We start from the raw sequence: 23,466 nt of genomic DNA on the forward strand, positions 1-23,466 counted from the left end.
TGGGTTGAAGTCAGTTAGAATGGATTTGTGTCCCAGCTTTGTAACTTACTAACTGTATTATCTTGGGTATCAATAAATTAAATACAGACCACCACAGCTCAAAAAACAAAGCGGATTTTACTTATCTGATAGGCAAGGGAATACATCTGGGAAGAAATTCACTGAGTAGCACTCTGAGGCGAAAAATCAGTGACAAAAGGGGGGCTGGTGATAGTGGGTCATGGTGATTACACTCACTAAGGGTTGAAAATTTGCATTATAGAGGGTGGGATGAGTGCACAAGTCTGTGTGCAGCTATGCAAATCAGGTACCACTGTCCATGGGTCACGAAAAAATCTAACGCAATTAGGATCAGTCTAACTCTGACTAGGGTCATTCACACTTCATCACCTTAACAGATTCAGCTAGTTAGAACGAGTTGTGGTGAAACACAGCATTCAATTTTGAGTAACAGCTCTTAGGAAAGTATTGCTTAAGTAAAAATTTTTCCTTTTATATTGACAAATCATAGAAATTCTCTCTAAGCCAGAGATTCTTTATATTCACAATGAGGATACTAATAATGCTTGCCTCATGCAGTTGCTCTAAAATGAAATGTTGTTAAGAACTTAGCACAGTACCTGTCATAAAATACATGTTCAGTACATTTTTCCTCTTATTATCAGTAAACCGGTTAAATTTGTTTCAACATCCTTTGAGGTCCCTCATTTGCAGGGATGGTTATGTTGCTGGGATGCCAAGTGTACACAACTGTGTTACTCTGTGTATGTGTGTTTGTGGGGGCAGGAATCCATATATGTGAGGGATCTAATAACAGAGTTTGTTTCTCAAAAAAAAAAAAAAGAAAAAGAAAAAAAAGAAAGTCTAGCACTGGGTCTTACATATATAATGCACTCAATAAATTTTTTAGAATTGCATAAAAGAGGTCTCTATCAATAGTTTGGGGTCGTGTACTCAGCAAGGAGTCATAAATACTAGGAATTTTTAAAAATAAAAATTAGATTTATGTTCAGAGGCAGAAGTTAAAGAAGGTATTTAATGAAAATAATATGACTGGATTAAGAAAATGTGGCACATATACACCATGGAATACTATGCAGCCATAAAAAATGATGAGTTCATGTCCTTTGTAGGGACATGGATGAAACTGGAAACCATCATTCTCAGTAAACTATCGCAAGGACAAAAAACCAAACACCGCATGTTCTCACTCATAGATGGGAATTGAACAATGAGAACACATGGACACAGGAAGGGGAACATAACACTCCAGGGACTGTTGTGGGGTGGGGGGAGCGGGGAGGGACAGCATTAGGAGATATACCTAATGCTAAATGACGAGTTAATGGGTGCAGCACACCAACATGGCACATGGATACATATGTAACAAACCTGCACATTGTGCACATGTACCCTAAAAGTTAAAGTATAATAATAATAATAAATAAAAATAAAATAAAATAAAAAACAAAACAAAAAGAAAATAATATAATTAAGGTTTCTCTCTTTTTTCTTTTTTTTAATAAAAACATGTATTGAAGTTAGTCTTGGTCTTGGTAAGGTGGTTGTCACCTTGCACAATTCCAATGTGTGAACATTTCAGCTGTCATGTTTCATTCAACAATACTAGTCTCCCAACAAACTGTCTCGAATTTCAGTTACCTTGGTATTTTAACCGAGTAACTGCATCTCAGTTCCTTCAGTCCGCATATCACAATGTGAATAACAGATGTACATTGTGATCAGTGACCGGTCACATCACTTCCTTCAAAGTCTGGCAATGATTGGTCACTGCCCATCTGTTATTTGGCTCACACACAGACAGCAAAACATGTGTTGCCTTCCTGTCTCTCAGCAGTAGACAGATACTATAGACCAAATAATTTAACCATTAAAGCACTACAACTATTGGATAACGCTCTTGGTCACCCTAATTCTCTTGGAGATTGAAATTAAAATGTGAAAATTTGCTTTATATCCCCAAGAAAAATGTCATTAATCCAGCCTACAGCCCAAGGAGTTATTTCAACTTTTAAAGTGTATTATCTTAAACAGACTTTTGAATAGGCTATTCATGCTACAACTGGTGATCATGCAGTTTCTTTACCTGTGTTCTAGATGAAATATGACATTAAACATACAATTTAAAACTTTCAAGCATCATGGCAGAAAGCAACAATAAGTAATATGCATACATCATAGAATAAACTTTTAGCACTGTGATGGTTAATACTGAATGTGAACTTGATTGGACTGAGGGGTACAAAGTATTAATCCTGGGTGTGTCTGTGTAGGTGTTGCCAAAAGAGATTAACATTTGAGTCAGTGGGCTGGAGAAGGCAGACGGGAACAATCTAATCAGCTTCCAGTGAATGTAAAGCAGGCCGAAAAATGTGAAAAGGAGAGATGGGCCTAGCCCCCCAGCCTACATCTTTCTCCCGTGCTGGATGCTTCCTGCCCTCGAACACTGGACTCTTCAGTTTCGGGACTAGGAGTGGCTTCCTTGCTCCTCAGCTTGCTGACAGCCTATTGTGGGACCTTGTGATCGTGTAAGTTAATACTTAATAAGCTCATATATATATCTCCTATTAGTTCTATTCCCCTAAGAGAACCCTGACTAATACAAGCACATTGTACAAATAAATTTGAATCTAACATAAATGAAATCATAGAAGCAATAGTTGCCCATGGGAATGCTGACACTTCTACTACTAGAAAGACTCTAGATAAGCTTCCAGAGGACTTAGTGAAGGCAAAGTTATATACACAAATGAGGAAAGTGTGATGAAAAGAATGAAGATGTCCCAGAGGAAGCTGCTGGCAATAAACCTCACATTAAAGGAACTTTCAGAGACATCTCATGACACTGAAAGCACAAAAGATAAAATTTTGGAAGTGGATCTAAACTTAAAAGGAACATAACAATTCACTAATGCAAAAAAAAGATGTTCACACTGTTTAACAACATATCATGAAAAGAAGGCAAGCATTGTTCAAACTAACCTTGATATGCTTTTTAAATTAAAATAAGCCTTAATTCTCAGTGTTTCTAATGTTTAATATTACAGTATACAAAAATAACTATTAGTTTTACTATTTTTTTCATTTTCCTATACATTTGTACATTAACAGTATTTAATGCTTGGACAAAAGGTTTTAAAGACCTTTTGTAAGAACAATCATAATGTTTCCCATTGATTATTAAGACTGTTTTGCACAGTTTCAGATTGCATGGTCATTTTTATGATCCCTGTGAAATACTGTGATTTGTAATAAGAAATACGTATTTGACCTTCATCCAGTTCTTGGCACAGAACTCCTAAAACCCTTGGAATTGCCAAAGTGATAAGCGTCTTTCTATATGCTAATGAAATGACTTATGGCTAAGGGCTCTGGGATAGCCTCAGAATGGGGGCTGGTTGCCAAGGGAACCACCTCGTGATTAGAGGGCTAGAACTTTCAGTCTCACCCCCTGACCTCTGGGGAGGGGAGAGAGGCTGAAGGTTGAGTTGATCAGCAACGGACAATGATGTGATTCATCAGGGCAATATAATGAAGACTCCATAAAAACCCAAAAGGTCAAGGCTTGGAGAGCTTCCATGTTGCCAAACACACAGAAATGCTGGGCGGGTGGCACACCCAGCAAGGACATGGAAGCTCCTCATCCCTTCTCACACATCTTTGCTTTTGTTCCTGTTCCTGTGGCTGCTCATTTGTATCCTTTGTGATATGCTTTACAGTCAACTGGTTAATGTGTTCTCCTGATTTTTGTGAGCCATTCTAGCAAGTGATTAAGCCTCAAGAGGGAGTCACAGGAAGCCCCAATTTATAGGTGGTCAGCCAGAAGTACAGGAGGCCTGGACTTGTGATTGGCATCTGAAGAGGGGGGATAGTTTTGTGGGACTGTCCCCTGAACCTATGGGATCTGATTCTAGCTTCAGGTAGATGTGTTGAAATTGAGTTAAACTGTAGGGCACCCAGCTGGTATCCACAGAGAACTGGAGAATTGCTTGGTGTGGGAAATCCCATACACATCAGCGATCAAAACTAGTCTGTGTTGAGTGTTGATAATTCAGTAGGAAAAACACATATTGGTGATTTCTTTCTTTTTTTTTTTTTTTTTTTTTTTGAGACTGAGTCTTGCTCTGTCACCCAGGCTAGAGTGCAGTGTTGCGATCTCGGCTCACTGCAGCCTCTGCCTCCCGGGTTCAAGCGATTCTCCTTCCTCAGCCTCCCAAGTAGCTGGGAATACAGGCGCCCACAATTGTTTGGTGATTTCTATACACTCCTGCACTACTCTGCAGAGCAAGGACTTCCTGTAAAATTAAAAAGACACTTTAAAATTAAAAAGACATTTTGACTGCACCACGGGCAATAAGGAATTAACAATTTAGAGCCTGAAAGTATTTTACATCTTTGGGTTGCAACAAAGATCTTCCAGACGCAAAACACATATTCCTCAATGATCTCTAAAATTCCAAAGATTCAAACTCATAACCTGCAATTCCAGCTGACCTTATTGGTGGCTATTTTGTTAAAAATCATTTAAGATGTTTTAATACAAAATCCTGTATTAAAACAGTTATCACATTTAATCAGATTGCCACTGACATTTGTAATGAAGTAAAAAAAATAGACCAAAGGTTACCTTTATTTTTTCACATGCATTATTTTTATAATTGTGGAAAGTAAAAATAAATTGCAAAGAATGTGTGAAGTACTCTAAAGCAGTGTTTCCCAAACTTCAGTGTGCATGCCAGTCACAAGGAGAACTTAATAAAATGCAGCTTATGATTCAGTGGTTTGGGGAGAGGCCCAGGTCCTGCATTCATCACCAGCTCCTAGATGCTGAGATGCTGCCAGTGCAGGGGCCACACAGTAAGTTGCAAGGATTTAAATAAAACCTTTCCAAATCTATCAAGAGTATCATTTAAACAGATAAAATAGACATATCAATAAATGCTAAACTACATATAAATATTACAATAGCTGTGTTTAGGTCATGTATGCTTCAGAATGAATGGTGCTACTGGGAGTAATAATGGTTGAAATCAGCAGTATTGACTTCAGTTTCTAAAAATATTCTGTACAGTTTTCTCTAGTTTCATGTTCATGAGCTGCTCTTGGATAGGAAAATAATACTGTATCATTAACCCTCAATTACCTAGCTAATAGGGAAGAAAGATTATGAATATACTACACAGACAATTTATAATTTCACTTTAACATCATTGGTGACCATTAGATATAATTAATCTATGATCAATGTAGATGATAATAAATATAAAAATAATTGGCTTTGGGCTTCACCTTCTTAATTCACTTTTAATCCTTAACAGAAGTAATGTAATTCAGTGGAAAATATTCGGACAGGCGTGGGCTCCAATTCTAGTGTAGATAATTAATAGCTGAGTGACCTTTATCTACTATTAACCCCTGTTTTCTCACCTATAAAATTGGTTGATAACATCTAACATATAGAGTTTCAATGAAGATTAAATATATGCTAAACCCCTGAATGCTAAATGGAATAGATATCACATCCCATTAAAGTGGCCTGTTACGAGGTAGAGTACCCTGAAAGAAAAAACAAATCTTGAACAATCTATTTCTGAAACATGTCAAAGTTGTCCTGCGATATTCTCTTGTTAAGATCAGTTGTTTCATAAAATAAAACCGCCTTCTATTCCACAAAATGTAAAATTGTTTAGTAATATGTGGGGGAGGTAAATTTCAGATGACTCTGAAGAACTTATTGTATTAACAAAGATTTAGTAGAGAAGTAGAGAGAAATATAGGAGACAGAGAGAGGCAGGGTGGTAGAGACAGGGAGGAAGGGAAGGAGGAAGAGAGAGAGAGAGAGAGAAAGGGAGAGAGAGCGGCGGGGGAGAGAGAGAGACAGAGAGAGAGAGAGAGAGAGAGAGAGATTTGTTTGGCAAAGGTGAGCTGCTTAAATATTCACTGTCTAAAAATGCCAGTATAACCCAAAGTAGACACCCAACTGCAGCCAGGCAGCTGGGATTGGAGTCTAGACCCTAATAATTACTAGTTACTTAATTACTGTGTACCTCAGTTTCATCACTGAGCAAAAGTGGGTGACAGCAGTACTTAACCACGTGTCATAAGGCCTATATACACATAAAGGAATTAAGACATATAACACACTTAGAATGGGCACATAGTAAATGTTAAGTAACTTTTGCTATTATACTCATTTTCAGAGATTCTACAATCGATTTCATTTAATTTAGGCTAGGAATCAAGTTTTAGATTCCACTCTTAATTTTCTTTTTAACATTAGATAAGTTGCTTGGGCTGCTTCTAAATAATGGTAGGAAATTTGCAAACTTTAGTCAGACTAATTCTTTTCTATACTGTTTTCCAAATAAAACACACCCCATTTTAGTACCAAACCTCACAGCCTATGCTGAATTCAGTGAAAGTATGACGAAAACGCATTCATTAGAAATACAATCATCTAGATTTTACCTCTGAAATGTTGAGTGATTTTAAGCAGAATCATTATCATACAGACAATAAACTTTTCATTTGAACCCAATTTTCCCATCTATCTAAAACAACTAGAAACCTTTGCTTTCCTTTTCACTATTTAGAAAGTTGATTAGACTGCTTGAAAATAAAATTTGCAAAAAAATTACATTAGATTATTGGAGAAAAATATTACCCAAATGTGAAATATTGTTTAAAGTATTTTTTAGTGAACAGATCTGCAACCGATGAGTAGAGAATAGCTTCATTCATTAGCAAAGACTATTTTTTTTTTAAAGATACTATATGTTCTAAGTTGGGAGACTGAAAGATTCCTTAACTAATGAAAAATATGGAAACATTTCATGCATGCAGGAGTAAGTACTGCAATTAATATTTGCCCACAGGACATAAACAGTCACAATTCTGAAATGCTGGGGAAGGAAGTGGAGGAGGAAGCAGGCAGTGAAGGAGGATGACTCTTAAATGGATATCATTAATGGTTTTGTGCTTTAACTGAAATCTTATACAATCATCAATGAAATTCCATTTGATCATTTCTTTGTACTTTTCTCAATAACTTTGTGTGTGCAGATGTGAAGATGCATTTATTACTCTGGCAAATGCATTTTTTTTTTCTTTTCTTTTTTAAATTGCTCTAAGTTCTTCGACTTGAAAACCAACTGCTATGATTCAAAACAGTTTATTCTTCAGGACTCTATCACAAAGCATGGAAACAATTTCAAACACCTCATCTCCTAAGAGTAGATGTTGTAAGTTTAAAAGATATATGTTATGGACTGAATGTTTCCCTCCAAAATTCATATGTTGAAGTGTTAATCCCCAATGTGATGGTATTTGGAGATGGGGCCTTAGGGAGGTAATTTAGAGTTGGATAAAGTCATAAGGGTGGGGCCCTCATAATGGGATTAATGCCTTTACAAGAAGAGAAACCAGGGCTTGTTCTTCCCTCCGACAACCAACCCATGCAAAGAGGAGGTCATGTAAACTCACAGCAACATGGTGGTCGCCTACAAGCTAAGAGAAGAGGGCTCAGAATAAAACCTACCTTGCTGGTGCCTTGGACTTGGACTCCCCAGCTTCCACAACTGTGAGAAGTAAACATCTATTGTTTACGCCACCCCATCCATGATATTTTGTTATGTTAGCCCGAGCAGACTAAGACATTGTACTATTACTACATTTGAAAATACTTATATTTTTCTTTTTTAGAACCAGATATTTCATTCATGTTATATCACCAAACCTCACATAGATGAACATAAGCAATGATCAGTAAATAAATATCTTTTTGGATTTTACTATTAATAAAATAATGACTGTAATAATGTATTGAAGGCTATCTAGTTCTAAGTGCCACAACAATTTCTGACAATTATTATTATTTCCATTTTACAGATGAGAAAAATGTGGCTCTGAGACATGAAATGACTTGCCCATGGTCAGTTAGTGAACGGGTGGAGGAGCCAGGATCAAAACCAAAGTCTAGTTGCAAGGCTTGCAAACAATCCTCTGGGCCATACTGTCTTGGCACAATGAAGGAAATGAGAAATGTTCAAGACATGATCCAGCCCTCAAGGAGCCTATATTCTAGTTGAGAAGACATGGCAAAACCAGCAACAAGTTAAATGATGATACAAAAGATAAACATGAGACTGATATCACATCTGGAAAAAGAAATGATAAATTAGCAGTGTTTCTTTAACTTGTATACAGAGTCCTCCAAAATTATTTGTCCATGAAGCTTGCTTTTATGTCATAGCTATTAATGACCTTTGGCAAGTCACTTCATATCTCAAAACCACATGTATTACCCTTCAGGATTCTGATGCCCATAGAGAAGAAGGGATTTATCTAGCTTTGCATAGACACTTAGATTTTTTGATTCCTAGTCCAGCAGTCTTTCTGTTTGACCATACTCTATGAAGGAATAGCTTTTAAAAACAACCATTCAGATTTCTAAGTTTTCATTGCTTTTACCCAAGACTACAAAGCTAAGAAGATAAGGCTCAGTGTGTGGTATCTCCTTTGCAGCTAGACTTATGGGACCCACTGAATGACCAAATATGAAGTTATTTACAAAATGGGTGACTCAACTATCACATATATAAAGAGGCATCACATGTAGTTCAGTTAACAGCTTGGCATTGAAGTCTGGTGACTTCTCTCTGCCTCTGTTTCTGTATCTGTTGATAAGGACATAATACATATCAAATAATGCTAATGAGGCCTTTAAGTAAATAAGATAATACTTGTAAGGAAAGCACCAAACATGAGGTCTGGAACACTGTGAGTACAAAAAACGGCACTCATTATTATTTGATATTCAACTCTTAGAGCTGCTGAAACTCCTAGGCACATAGTAAGGTTCAGCAACAACAAAATAACTAATTTTACAAGTCATTTGGCACAAATGTCATGGAATCCATTTTAACTATGAAAAATGAATTCTTCCAGGAGTTTTTAAGGTAAGTCTGAAATATTGAAATATTCCGTGTGCAGAATAAGAATATTTTTGGTCAGAGTCTGGTCTTCACATTTCTAGGCTTTCATTGCCCCAAGTTACAGATAGAATGTTTCATTAAAAACATAAATCATTTGGCCATTTATGAAACTTTTATTTTTGATAAAACTTTTTAATACTTTTAAGATAATTATCCATTAAAACTAAAATGAAAATAAAATGAAATATGTGAATAACCTAGCATCCATATTCACTTGCATAATTTCTGTATCTCTTATTTTGTATTTTAACTCTGAATCAAGGCATTCAGTAGGAAAGTAGGTGCATGACAGTTCTAAATATGAAGCCATACTCACTACAAACATAATTAATGTTTGATATTCTCATCCTCTTACTAAAGAACACTGATTTCGATTTCTATATAGTTGTTCTGATTACTATACAACAACTATAATGCAATCAAAAACAAAAGTAGGTTAGGATCTAGTGTTGATAATTTTCAGAAACTATACAATTCTGGAGCGGGGAAACAAAAATGATCTTAATTGAGGTGAGGTATATACATTATGAGACAGAATAAAATAATGAGATGACATAAAATAAAAATTATAAGTTGTGAAAAGTATCATGAAAGAAACAGCCGGAACAGGGACAGGAAATTTGCTGGTGATTATATTGGTGGAAGGTCATTTAGGGAAGACCTCACTGTGGAAGATATATTTAAATCTAAATCTATAGCCTTGTTATTCACAATGTTTCCCGTGAATCTGCAGCATTTTTAACATCACCTAGGAGCTTGTGACAAGGGCAGAACCCAGGCCCTTCAGGTCCCAGACCTACTGGATCAGAATCGGCCTTTTAAACAAAATTCCCAGATAATTTGAATGCTCACTGATGTTTAAGAGTATGGACCTAGAGGATGTGAAGTAGTCAGCCTTATGAAAAGTGGGGAAAGACTATTTCAGGTAGAGGTAACAACAAATAAGAAAGCCCTGCAACAGGGAAAAGCCCAGCTTATTGGAGGCACAGGAGAAGGGCCAGTGTGGCTGAAGCCTAGTGAACAAGAAGAGTGGTACGATTACTGAATGGCAGATGTGATTCATTACAGTCATGTGTCACTTAATGACTGGGATGAATTCTGATAAATATATCATTAGGTAATTTCATCACTGTGTGACCATTATAGATGTATGTACACAAACCTAGATGGTGTAATCTATTACACACCTACATTATATGATATAGCCTATTGTTTTTAGGCTACAAAACTATACAACACGTGATTTACTGAATACTGTAAGCAACTGTAACACAATGGCACCTATCTGTGTATCTAAACATAGAAAAGGTACAGTAAAAATACAGTATTATAATCTTATGGGAGCACAGCCGTATATGTGGTCAACTATTGGCATGATCATACTATCACTATCATCAGGCCTGTACAGGCTGTTTATACATTTTATAATAAAATTTCTGAACTTTGTAGCATGAATTTTTTGTTATATTCTGGCAATGTTTCCCCAGTAATTACTAGGAAAGCCCTATAGCAAAGATCCCTAGACATTTGTGTCCTCGAAGGCAAGTAGGGTGGGAATTGAAAGTACTCCCCTACTCTGAAGCTATTATTGAAGAAAGAGTCCAGAACTGGAGTGGGTCGCAGCAGCAGCTTTCTGGGTTCCCAGGGCCTACAGTGAGGAAGAGCACAGTGTGCCAATAAGTCTGGAAGTGGAACAGGAGCTTTACAGAAGAAGACCTGGGCCTATGGTCCCACACTTTTAGATACTCTATTTCTCAAGTAGTTACATCCCTACTTCAGAGGATTTCAAAAAAAAATTTCTGGAAGATGTACATCCCAAATTTCTTCTGCTTTTTCTCCTATAAATCACAGTTCCACATCTCTCATACTGGTTGCCCTCATCAATTCATATAGATGATGTCTAGAACTGACAGAATCAGAAGTGTCAAAGAACACCTGAACTATTAGTACCTATTAATTTTGAGTGGATACTTCTGTCTACCCAGCTAATGCTTCAGTGGTTTTCTGGACAGTTCCATTATTATATTGGCTATACTGATGATGGCCAATTGAAGCACTGATTTCTCCCTACTTCCCTAAGAATCTCTATTAGGTTCTACTGGGTCTTTCAACAAAGCACCCACTCTGTCCAGCTCTTTTGAAATACTGCTTCTGTCACTGAACATAAGTATTTTTTTCTGGCTTTGTGGCATCTGAACATTTAATGAGAATGAGCAGCTTTCAGTAAGAAGCTTCCCTATTCTGCCTTCTCAGTGTTCATAGATGCTCTAATTCTCAGTCATTCACCCTGCTTTTCTGGAATAAGCCTTTTGTCCAAGAAAGTGAAAGCTGCTGACAGCCAACTGATGTTTCCAAATCTGTTCCTTTTGAATACAGTAGTATAAAAGCTTATACCAAGTCACTATTTAAACAGCTCAGTTTTCTCAACATTTACAATTCAACTACCAGGAAGATTTCAAAGGACATGACTAAATTCTGGTGGTAACATACAAACTAAGACTGACTGTAGTTTAGGCTGTGTGTACAGAGCCAGGGTGCAAGCCCCACTTGGCTGCTGGGGAGGAGACAGAGTTAGAGCTTCAAGTTGCCTGTTCCTGAGGCAAAGTCTGGCATGAGGTACCGCTGGTGAAGGTCAGAGGCAGGAACTCGCTCTGGGATGTGATGGGAGCTCAAGGCACACATGTATCCAGTGTTGGTCATGGGCTGATACCAGACTCCAGAAAAAGCTGGGAGGTCCTCACCTGGGAGGTCAAGAGGCCAAAATTCTGGCCAAAAATTACCAGCAAAGCTAGTTCTCAGGATGACCAAAGTCAGGATTCTACTTTCTACTAAAAAAGCTACTTTTCTTTGTCTATTTTTAGGCTACTGATGCTTTTTAATTTGTCTTCAAAGAGCCAGAGTAGTTTTGTAAGAAATGTGAACATAAGAGGCAAATACCAATCATGACATAAGTAGGGATAAAAGAAGTTGAAATCAGTTTCCCCTGAGTATTGACCCAAAGAAGAAAGACTAGTGCCTCTCTTAGTGCCTGCTTTTAAAAAGCATCGGGCTGATCAAGATAATTACTTTTGTGTACCCCTAAAGTTAAGTTCTCTCTGCTCTATACTGGAGAAAATGCAAGTAACTGTGGAGAGAAACACACTGTATAGTGAGGGCATTAAAATAAAAAAAAAATGGCTGAGACTTTTACTACTCTTCAAAGTCTGAACATCTGAGTTTGAGTTTTAGCAAGTTGTTCCACTCTATCAAAGTGAAGCTTTCTAGATGAGGGGCTATATGCTGACTTGGCAGGTGATGAGGGAGTGATGGGGAGAAGGATTGGGGGAGAGGTAACAGACATTTTCGCTGTCTTCATTGCAGTGGTGATAGTTTCAAGGCTTCTTAGTTATGTCAAAGCTTATCAAATTGTAGACTTTAAATATGTGCAGTTTTTTGTATGTCAATTATACTTAATAAAGCTATTTAAAAAAATAAGGCTTTCCCCTCTTGAGAATACCCAATTTGTTACATGAAGAATTTATATGATTCTTCACACTAAGATGTAGGGCAAGATCTCAATAACACGCCCTTACCTAATTTCAGAATGAAGACAGCCTCTATTGCCCTTACCTAATTTCAGAATGAAGACAGCCTCTATTGACTTCTCACTTTACACAGATTGTAAACAGAAGCACTTCAACGGAACATTGATTATACAGTTCTTAAAGAACTGTAAACCAAATGTTAATGACAATATAAAATCAGAAATAAATTGTTATCAAATAAATGGAGTATATTTTATCTTTAAAAGGCAATGTTGGACTTTCATCTTGAAGTTTTAAAAAATGCTAGCTAAAGCAGATGCTTTTCTCTTTAGCTTCTAAAAATACATTAAGATTCTATAAATATCAAATGTTACTAATAGTGTAATGGTAACATATACATATTGCAGAGCCTTATAAAAATTGGTTTAATTTTGCAAGAAACAGTCAAGTGAATTCAGAGCTGATACTCAGTCAAAAACATCAAACTAATAATATCTGAAAAATATCAGCAGGAGTATAATTGAAGGTCCGGGTAATCATTTTGCTTGTGAAAGATTCATGGATAAACATTTCTCATGATATTATAAAGTTGGATGTCAAATGCAATGTTTAGATATAAAATTAAATTAAGATATACACAAATATATATAAATACAATACGGTTTAAAATAAGCTGACAGATGAACAGGATTATTGGTATCTTTAGTAGAAAATGTTTTGAAGTAGAAAACTCAATATATCCTTTCGTTTCTGGCTTTTGAGAGGCTGACTGGTATGAAAAGTTGACACTTACTTTCCAATTGTATTGGGTAGCATTGTAAGTTGATTGTCATCTACTTTTAGAGTTGTTAGTTTTTTCAAAAGTCCTAAAACAGAGAAGAAGGTTGATTAATACATAAGAGCAGATTATGACAGGAAATGTGATATAAAAGAAATCACATGAATCACTTGTGTTGAATGCGTGGCATGCTAATTGGCCACACTCTGCTAATACACACTCATAAAACTGATGTTTGTGTGTAGTCTAATTTTGACCTTCTAGTTGCAAAAAAATTGCGTACATCAATGACAGTTCAAGAATATAAATGCAGAGAAATAAACAAAACATACAGCTCCACATACACCCCAGTTGACACTAATACTACTGCATTTCCCTTTTGTATTCTTCAGCAAATGGACCAGTTGAAATTTTTCAAGCCAGCTGTGATTTAATATTTAATTAACTCCTAAGCAGTAATAACTAACATCCCTGTTGTGATACAAATTGAAAACAAATCTGAATTAAGCCCAATAACCAACGAAAATGAATACTGAAGTATTGCAATGCAGCAGTTATAATTATGTTCTTAGAAATTTACAATGTATGACCTCATATTCTTTTTGGCACCATAAATCCTGCCTTGGATCAGCAATAAGCACAAAAACTTAGAACTGGCCAGAATTTAAGTTACAACTATTTCTCTTTCATTATCTGATTTATGGCCTCCATACCCTTAACGGCTTGCGCTCTTCCCAGGGTTTTAATGAGCAATAGCCACACAGTAATTGAAGAACAGCTGCATTGGCATAATCAACTTCCTTATCCAACCATAAAATAACCTACAATATTGATATGGCTTAAATAGTCCAAATCCAAGGACAAAGCATTAACACTTAACAAATTTTGTTTTACATTGGAACTACACATGTACACTATAGATTGCTGCATTCTGCAAAAAAAAAAATTTCTAATTGACATAGTAAGTTTCATGATCATATATGCTTTGAGAGATGCCAAATTAAACAAAATTAAATAGCTTTCTTTAATAGTTTGTCTAGGAGCTTTTAATATACTAATGTGACTCTCCAGATTTATTATGGAATTCGTGTGTGTGTGTGTGTGTGTGTGTGTGTGTGTGTGTGGTGCACAGTATGTTGTTGAACTAGTGTTTTGTGAACATGTTTTGAGACACTGGCTATATATCATGCCCATATTTCTCAAATATTTTGAGGGTTCCTTAAAGGCATAGAGTAAGTCACAAAAAGTCTGAAATAAAGCTGTGGCTGCACTTCACATTTCAGTATGCTCTGTTATGTATTCTTCAGAAGCACTCAGAATCTCTACTGCAGTAGAGAGAAATGTTATCACTATCAGACTGTTATGAGCAAGTACCTGGGAGCTGAATACATCAGCTTGAAAACAACATCCCATGGAAAAGGGACAGTTCACACCGTGGCAATTTATCACTGAAGTTTGAACATCCACTGCCATATCCATCTATGTTCAAAAGGTGATTGAATCATTTTAGCTTCTCCAGAGCATATGTTAAAATATCAGTCTTGGAAATATAAAAGAGCAGCTGAGCTTGTTTTTGAGTTGTGGAAAGAAAACAGGAAAGTAGGAATTATAGCTAAGTATTTTGTGACTTGGTAGCCTGGATCAGACGAATGCCCTGCCTGCCAGTGGAGCTGGAGGTGGGTTGATGGTCTCAACATCACTCAATCGGGTCACAAGAAGCTTGGGAGTGGGTTACAGACGACTGAGCAAACATCACAAAGTCAGGGTGCAAAGTACTTTCAGAGGATCATAGTCTCCAGCTCTGAAGTAATGGAGAGAAAACCTTGAGGCAGGTTGGGGCCTAAGGCTAAATGCTGATATGACAGATTCTCCTGAAGATTGGAGTAGTGGCTCTCACAAGAAACTTTTGTTAAGTGCATCTTTTTCAATATTTTTAAAGGTTGAAGCAATTTAGTTCCTGCTCAGCTCCAAGTCTGTGGGTTTCAAGGAACCTCACTCATCTGTGATGTGGCTATTTTGTCAACACTCATATTCCATCCAAGAGGATACTCTTCGGATAGAGTCTGGAGCTTCTGTAGAATTATGATTGCCCCGGGATGAAATTAGGCTGCAAGCCTCACCCTTGTTGCTCATGTCTTCCTCTGGCAGATAACATCTTTATTGCATTTCTGTATCATATGTGCTTAGACTTTTTTCTCTAGAGTAATCAAAGGTATTTTATCCTATTCCTTCTCTCTATTTGTGCCCTTCTCCAAGTCTCCATCTCTTCATCCTATATTCCCAACTAAGAAATACTGAAGAGATAGAAAAAGGCCTTTTCCTACAATTTTAACTACATACACATATATACAATCAGCATCAATACGTTAAACATTAATATAATTTGCTAATATTTACATTTACAAATATATAATAGAACTTTGAAAGCAAATAGTTGTGCACTCATCAAATCTAAGATTATAATAAATATTATATCGTAGCAATAGTTGTTGACTATATGTCAGCTACTGTTACTACTATCACTTAATAGATGATGAAACTGAGGCAAGATTAAGTAACTTGTCTAAGGCCACACAGCAAGCAAGGTAGAAAAGCCAGAATCAGAACTCTAAGTAACTTAACTACAAAGCCCATGCCCTTAACCTTTAAGTGAGTAAATTATTAAGCAAAAAATTTTTCTTTTTCTTTTATTTTTCTTTATTGAGTTTCTCTGCTATCCAAAGAAGCTGATTATGAAAACTCTCCATTTAGAAGAGGAAAAGAGTCCCCTTCATTTGCCCTGGAACCAGCACAGGGAAAGTGACTCAGCACGCATGGCTTGCTGTTGAGTATATCACTGCATTCAAATACCCAATAGCTGCAGAAGAACTAGAAAAGGCATGAAGAAAGTAAAGATTTTATTTAAGTTGCCATATCCCTCTATTAATACTACGAAGATTCTTATCTTTTATTCTTTTAAATGTTAGTAGTCCAATAGATAATCCATGCTCCAAATAAGGAGGACACGATGCAATTCGCCATCCAATTATCACTAATGAACCATTCTAGGGCCTCAGAACAGAGCTCTCAGCTTCCTATTCCAGATATTTATTTTGACCAAGAAAGGGAATTCTCTGAGGAGAGTCAGCTACTCTACATTTAGAATCAGGGACTGTGGCAACTCTGCAGAGGTATAAATACAGATTTCCCTGACAGGTCAATAAGGTTCAAAGATAGTTCAAGGAGTAAGCTACTACAACAGTTACTTTGAGAACTATTCAGGTCATAAATGAAGGTGTAAAATATATAATACCACCTACCTATCCCAGTCTGTCATATGCCAATCCAGCGTCTAGCTTGATATTCTCTGTTACCTATTACATGCTGACTTCTTCAGCCCAGAAGGCTAATTTCCTAGTTTCCTTTCTTAAAGGAAACTATTTTATACAAACAATTATATCATGTTAATAATAATGCTTCATTTTCTACCAGGTTTTTTTTTTTTTTTGAGGAAAGGTCCCATTCTCTCACCCAGGTTGGAGTGCAGTGGTACTATCATAGCTCTCTGCAACCTCTGAACTCCTGGGCTCAAGCAATCCTACTGCCTCAGCTTCCCGAGTAGTTAAGACTGCAAGTGTGTGCCACTGTGCCTGGGTAATTTTTTAACTTGTTGTAGAATTGGGAACTTGCTATGTTGCCCAGTCTGGTAACCACCTCTACTGCCTTTGTAAAATCAAACTTTCTGTGTTTTGTTTTAGATATGTCTCATAACCACAATATAGCTGAACTTGAAATTCTGGATCTTTTAATAGAATAAGTGTAATCCATTAAATCTATTACATTTGTTGTGATTTATGACAATTTGAATTTATTTTTACCATCTTATAACTTCTATTTTATCATTTTTACATTTTATTTTTCTTTCTTCCACCCTATGAATATTTTCTTTCAGAACTTTTCCCCTCCTCTCCTGGTTTGGAAGTATCAGTTTCATTTCTATTAAGTAGATACATTTACATTTTTAACATGTCTACTTAACTGAATATTTCATGCAAATTCTAAAGTTATGCAATATTTCTAGCCTCTGCTTGAATAAGGTAAGGTCCTTCACATTCCTTAATCCTGTCTAAACATTTTAAATATAAAATATTCCTCTTTACAGGCACTAATTATTTAGATATAACAACTTCATTTACCAAATTGAGTAATCTAATTAATTTAATTTACCAAATTAAGTTCGTAAATAACATCTTCATTGCATTTCTATATCATATGTGCTTAGACTCTTTTCTCTAGAGCAATCAAAGGTATTTTATCCTATTCCTTCTCTCTGCTTGTGCCCTTCTCCAAGTCTCCATCTCTTCATCCTATACTCCCAACTAAGAAATACTGAAGAGATTTCTTTCTTAATTTCTACCAAATTAAGTTGGTAAATTAAATTACTTAATTAAATTACTTAATTTACCAAATTAAGTTGGTAAATTTGGTAAAGCTTTCCATTGCTTTATGCATTCACTTCCTTCTGAGTTTGTTTTTGTTTTCTGAGTAAAGTATATCTTTGAAGAGCAGATTCTCTTATTCTTGGTATGTGTTCAAATATATTTGTTGTGTGCTCACTCTTGAATGAATGTTTCCTTGGGTACAGAAATCCAATCTGCCTGTAATTAACCTTCAGTACTTTGAAGATATTACTCCGCTATCCAGAAGATATTGTCACTGATGACAATGATGACATCTCTAATTATTATTATGTAGATAAGCTCTTTTTGTTCTATGGCAGCTTTAAACAATATTTTTCTTTGTTCTTGCAGTTTCAGAAAAATGAGCCAATGCAAATTTATTATATTTATCTCTTTTAGCACTATGTGTATGCATTTAGTATGATAAATTAGTTGTGTATTTAATGCTGAAAAATGATATCAACTATTTTCTCTTTGAATAGTTCCTCTTTTCCATTTATTCTGTTCTGTATTTCTGGAATTCTGTATTTATTCCTGGAGAAGGTAATTTTTTTTTGCTTTTTCATTTTTAGAATGCAATTTCTATTCCATTCTCTGTGTCTCTTAACTCATTTTTAATATTTCTTATTAACAAATTTCTATGTGCCTGTTCTGTTCCTCAGCACTGTCTTCCAACTTACTTTCTTCATTATAGCTGTTATATTTTAAAATTTCCCTATGTGGTATTTCATACCTAATGTGGTATTTTAATTTCCAGGATTTCTTTTTCAAAATTTATTTTTGAAAACTTTTTGGCAAGTTAACATTGTATATAATTATCAGGTACATAGTGATGTAGTGGTATCACTTCAGAATGATTGAATCAAGCTAATTAACATGTCTGTCAATTTAAATACTTATCATTTATTCCTCCTGTCTAACTGCAACTTGGTATCCATTGACCAATATCTTCCTTTTCATTTTCAGGATTTTTAATTGATTCATTTTCTTAACCATCTTTTAGTCATAGCTCATGTTTTTGTTTGATAAGTCTTATTATTTGTATTCCAGCATTTTAAATAAATATAAAAGATTCCTTTTTCACTGGCCCTAATTATTTGGCTGTAACACCTAATTGTTATTCTTTTATCTATTTGAGGGTCTATACATACTTAAAATAATTTTTATATTGGTTGATAACTTTTGTTTCACTTAGGGTAAATTCTCCTATTTGGTTGAATTTTTGGTTGTCAAAGCAACGTTAGTTTCCTTCAACATTTTTGTTTGCAAGCTTATTTGTGAGGGTGAATGTTTCCCCCTTCACTATGCTCACTTCTCCCTGTCTGGCAGTTTTCTGGTTACCTCCACCTGACCCCCATGTTTCTGGAGTTCAGAACCAGACTTATATTAGCAATGCTAGTGGTTTTATCCTTTGTGGATACCGCAGATTCAGTCCAAGCCAGCTTGTGACTTGCCATAGGTTTCCGCAGGGAATTTTCTGTTCTTTCCCTTTTCTCTAGCTCCACATACTAGTTGTAAATTTTTCAGTCCCTTTTCACAGAAAAGAGGTCCCACCTTAATCTTTTGTAAGTTCTGATTCCTCTGTTGTGCTTAAGGTCCTTCTATTTCTTATTTCACTGTAAGAACTGAACTTACAGCTGCTGTTTGTGGTTTGTAGCCCATCAGGCCTGGGGATATTGCTGGATTTCCATTCTATCACAGGTTCAGGTTGATGTTCATTCTTCTTAAGCAAAGATAATTTTTCTTTTTTAAAAATCAGAATCTTTTTTTCAGAGATGGAGTCTTGCTACGTTGCCTAGGGTGGACTCGAATTCCTGGGCTCAAGCAATTCTCTTGCCTCAACCTTTTGAGTAACTGGGACTGTTGGCACATGCCACCATGCCTGGGTGAGTGTGGCTGAATTGTTTTATTTACTAAGTGTTCAAACAGCATGTAGAATATGCCAGGCACAGTTCTTGGCACTGAGGAGTCAGTAATGAAGAAAAATACGTTCTTTGAATATATAGAGTTTTTATATTTTCAAGATATATTTAAAATGGTATGGAATGGTGATGAGTAGGAGTGTAAGGTTATGTATTAAGTTGCTCTGTCATCTTGGCCAGTGGATGTTCTCTATAATCACACTTCCTTACCTGTTACAACATAAACCAGTATTTCCTAAATTTGTCTGATCACAAGTTTCATCTAAGATGTTTAATAAAAATACAGATCAGGGGGCTTATCACATTTACTGAATCAGAATCTTAAGAGACAAAGCCTGGAAATGTGGAAGTGTTCAATAAAACTCTCAGTTAAGACCCATGATTGAGCAAGTTAGAGAAATATCATTATCAAATATGCAATTTTGTAAATAAAAAGTCAACAATTCCAGGAAGAAAGAAAAGGTGGACCACGATTTTGCTAAAACTAATGTTCTTTACCAGCTTCAAAGAATGACTAAGTAGAAGTAATAATGTATTGAAGAAAAATTTGGAAAATTGCCTCATCTTCAACTGGATTACCTAGGATATGGCTTAATTTTTAAAAGTGATACGTTCTGGAACTTAGTAGTGATTAAAAATTTACAACTTATATGTGGAGCTAATGAAAAGGGAAACAGAAAATCTACTGTGGAAAACTGTGGCAAGTCACAAGCTGGCGTGGATTGGATCTGCAGCATCCACAAAGGATAAGAGCACCACACTGCTAATATAAGACGGATTCTGAACTTCAGTCAATCTTAATAATGATTAAGTTCCAGAACGTACAACACATCTGTTCCAAAGAGGTTAAAATCTGTTACAAAGTTCAGTAATTTCATGATTACCCTTTCCGTAGAGTTCTCTTATAAATACTAACAGCAAGATACCTATACAAAAAAGCTTACACATTATTTAAATGACTCTTTCACTATTTTACTCATATAAACTTTGTTTGTTTGTTTGTTTTTGAGACGGAGTCTCCCTCTATTGTCCAGGCTGGAGTGCAGTGGCATAATCTCGGCTCGCTGCAACCACTGCCTCCTGGGTTCAAGCGATTCTCCTGCCTCAGCCTCCCTCCCGAGTAGCTGGGACTACAGGCATGCACCACCATGCCCGGTACTTTTTGTATTTTTAGTGGAGATAGGGTTTCACCATATTGGCTAGGCTGGTTTCGAACTCCTGACCTCGTGACCCACCCACCTCGGCCTCCCACAGTGCTAGGATAACAGGTGTGAGCCACTGTGCCCGGCCCATATAAATATTCTTAAACAAAAATGTATGAGTGCTTTTCATATACTAACAGGCAAATTATTTGATCTAATGAATCTTAACATGTTAAAGACATGTGACTTTTTTAAAATAATAGAACTAAGAAGACATTTTATGTTTATACTTTTTATATGTTATTCCTACATTACACCAATGTTACAACAATATTACAAATAGAATATAGCAACATCCTATGGATGGAAACTATTGTAATTCTATCATAATATAAGGACACATACATGATTATTAAATTACTCTAAAGAAAACATACATACTCCTTATAATAACATTTTGCAACTTTGGAGATATAACAATTTTTAAATATCAATTTGGTAGGATCATTTTAACAGAAGAGCCTTCTTGAATTTTGAAACTAGAGTTAATATTTCACTTAAGATATTTATTAGATACTATTTAATGATTTCCATAGCACATTTTAAAATTTATTAACATCAGGCTAACAGTATATTACCTATATCTATAGACAAACTATACTTCCAAAAAAGAAAATGGTATATTTGACATAAATATTTGTGACAAAATATTACATTCTCACCTATAGAATCAGGCAATTGTTGCAACATATTGGATGACAATAAGAGGTCCTCAAGGGCTTCACATCCAGAAATGTCCATGTCAACTGTTTCTATTCTGTTTTTTGACATATCCAGGTATACCAACATCTTTAACTTCCCTATAGACTTGACGACATTGCATAAACTCAGGGTTAGTTGAGAAACTTTCACAAGACATTTTAAAGTTGTAAGAACCACTACACTGTAAAGTTTATTTTAAAAGCAACCACAACAATAACAAGTGTTGGCAAGAATGTGGAGGAACTGTAAACTTCAAACATTGCTAGTAGGAATGTAAAATGGTATAGCCACTTTGCAGAACTGTTTGGCGGTTTCTCAAAATGACTCAACAATAAATAGGTTTATACCACTATAGGTATATACCACTGAGAATAAAAACATATGTACACACAAAAACTTACACAAATGGTCACAGATGCATTATTCACAATGCCAAAAACTGGTGACAACCCAAATGTCCATCAATTGATGAACACATAAATCAAATGTGGCCTATACATATAATATTACTTGATAATAAGAAGGAATAAAGTATTGATACATGTTATACAATGCATAAACCTTCAAGATACATGCAAGGTAACAGATGCCAGTCACAAAAGACCACATATGGCATGATTCCATTTATATGATATGTCCAGAATATACAAATCGATAGAGATAGAAAGTTGAGTAGGGTTTCTAGGAGCTGGGTGGATGGCAAGTATGGGAGTTACAGCTAATAGGTTCAGGGTTTCTTTTAGGGCTCATGAAAATGTTCTAAAATTAGATTGTGGTGATGGTTGTACAACTATGTGAGTAGTCCAAAAACCATGGGACTGCATATGGTATGTGAATTATATCTCAGTGCAGCAGTTAGAAAATACACAATAACCTTGAAGTTGGCACTGAATAAAATAAACAACTCCCAACTAAATAAGCTGCCACTGAAACAATGACATCGATATGTTGATCCTTAAAATTTCAAATGCACAAGAAAGGTTTTAAATTATAATTTTGGAGACTACCCTATTAATTAGAGTCAATGTATTGCTCATTCAATGGCCCTTTCTGAAGGATCTATTATGCACCAGTATCTGTGTTATGTATTCAAGAACAATCAAGAATAAGACAGCTAAGTATGGGGACAGACTTGCCATGATGAAGACAAAGTTTTTATCAATAAGGAGTTCTCAGTAATGAAGGAAACTTTCAAGTAAGAAATAATTATAATACCCTGTGACAAGTGCAATAAAAAAGCATGTAGTGAATGCCACAGAACAGCTGCAAATGGCCTGGAAGATGCTGCTCATCAAAAGAAGAGAAACTGTACCTAGAAGGAGAACAGCTCGTGCATTTATAAAGTGTGACAAAGCATGCTATGTTTGAGGAAGAGTGGGAAATGGCTGAGTATAGTGATGAAGTTGAGATTACAGGGAGAAGCCAGCTGCTGAAAGGGTTTCTATGTCATGTGAAGAAATGCGAACTCTATTTTATAGGCAAGGAAAGCAAAAGGATTGTAAGATGGGGAATGACATGAACAGATTTATGCTTAGAAGAAATAACTTCGGGGAACTTTCTAAAGCTGGAGTCAAGGAGATCTGTTAGAGGGATATAGAAGTATTTTAGCTATTAAGGCAGCAGAAGTGAGGATGAAGAGGGGATGGACTCCAGAGAAAGTTAGAAGTGGAATGATTGGATTAGTAACTGATTTCTGAGGAGAGGGAATGATCAACCCACATCTTGGGCAAGGAGTGAACATGTGGGTGGGACAAGGACTAGAGGAGTTAGGGCAGGGCAAAGGTCTTCATTTTCCTTTTCCTTTAGGGCATGTTTTGTAAATAAATGTTCCACACATTTCAGTTACTCAATGAATGGTTCATCTATTTATCTGGTCTACCTGTGC

General features: G+C 35.9%; 1 protein-coding gene across 1 annotated transcript in view; it reads right to left on the bottom strand.

Moving 5' to 3' along the window:
• The window catches only part of LOC116469905 (leucine-rich repeat-containing protein 7), a 145,994-nt gene that overhangs the window by 117,047 nt on the left and 5,481 nt on the right, over positions 1 to 23,466 (bottom strand). The window contains exons 2-3 of the mRNA XM_032155621.2: positions 21,542 to 21,686; positions 13,332 to 13,404 (exon numbers count right to left, since the gene is read on the bottom strand). Coding sequence (XP_032011512.1) covers positions 13,332 to 13,404; positions 21,542 to 21,686 — 218 coding nt within the window. The remainder of the gene's footprint in view (positions 1 to 13,331; positions 13,405 to 21,541; positions 21,687 to 23,466) is intronic.

Source organism: Hylobates moloch, unplaced genomic scaffold (assembly GCF_009828535.3).
Source record: "Hylobates moloch isolate HMO894 unplaced genomic scaffold, HMol_V3 SCAFFOLD_5, whole genome shotgun sequence".
Classification (NCBI taxonomy): domain Eukaryota; kingdom Metazoa; phylum Chordata; class Mammalia; order Primates; family Hylobatidae; genus Hylobates; species Hylobates moloch.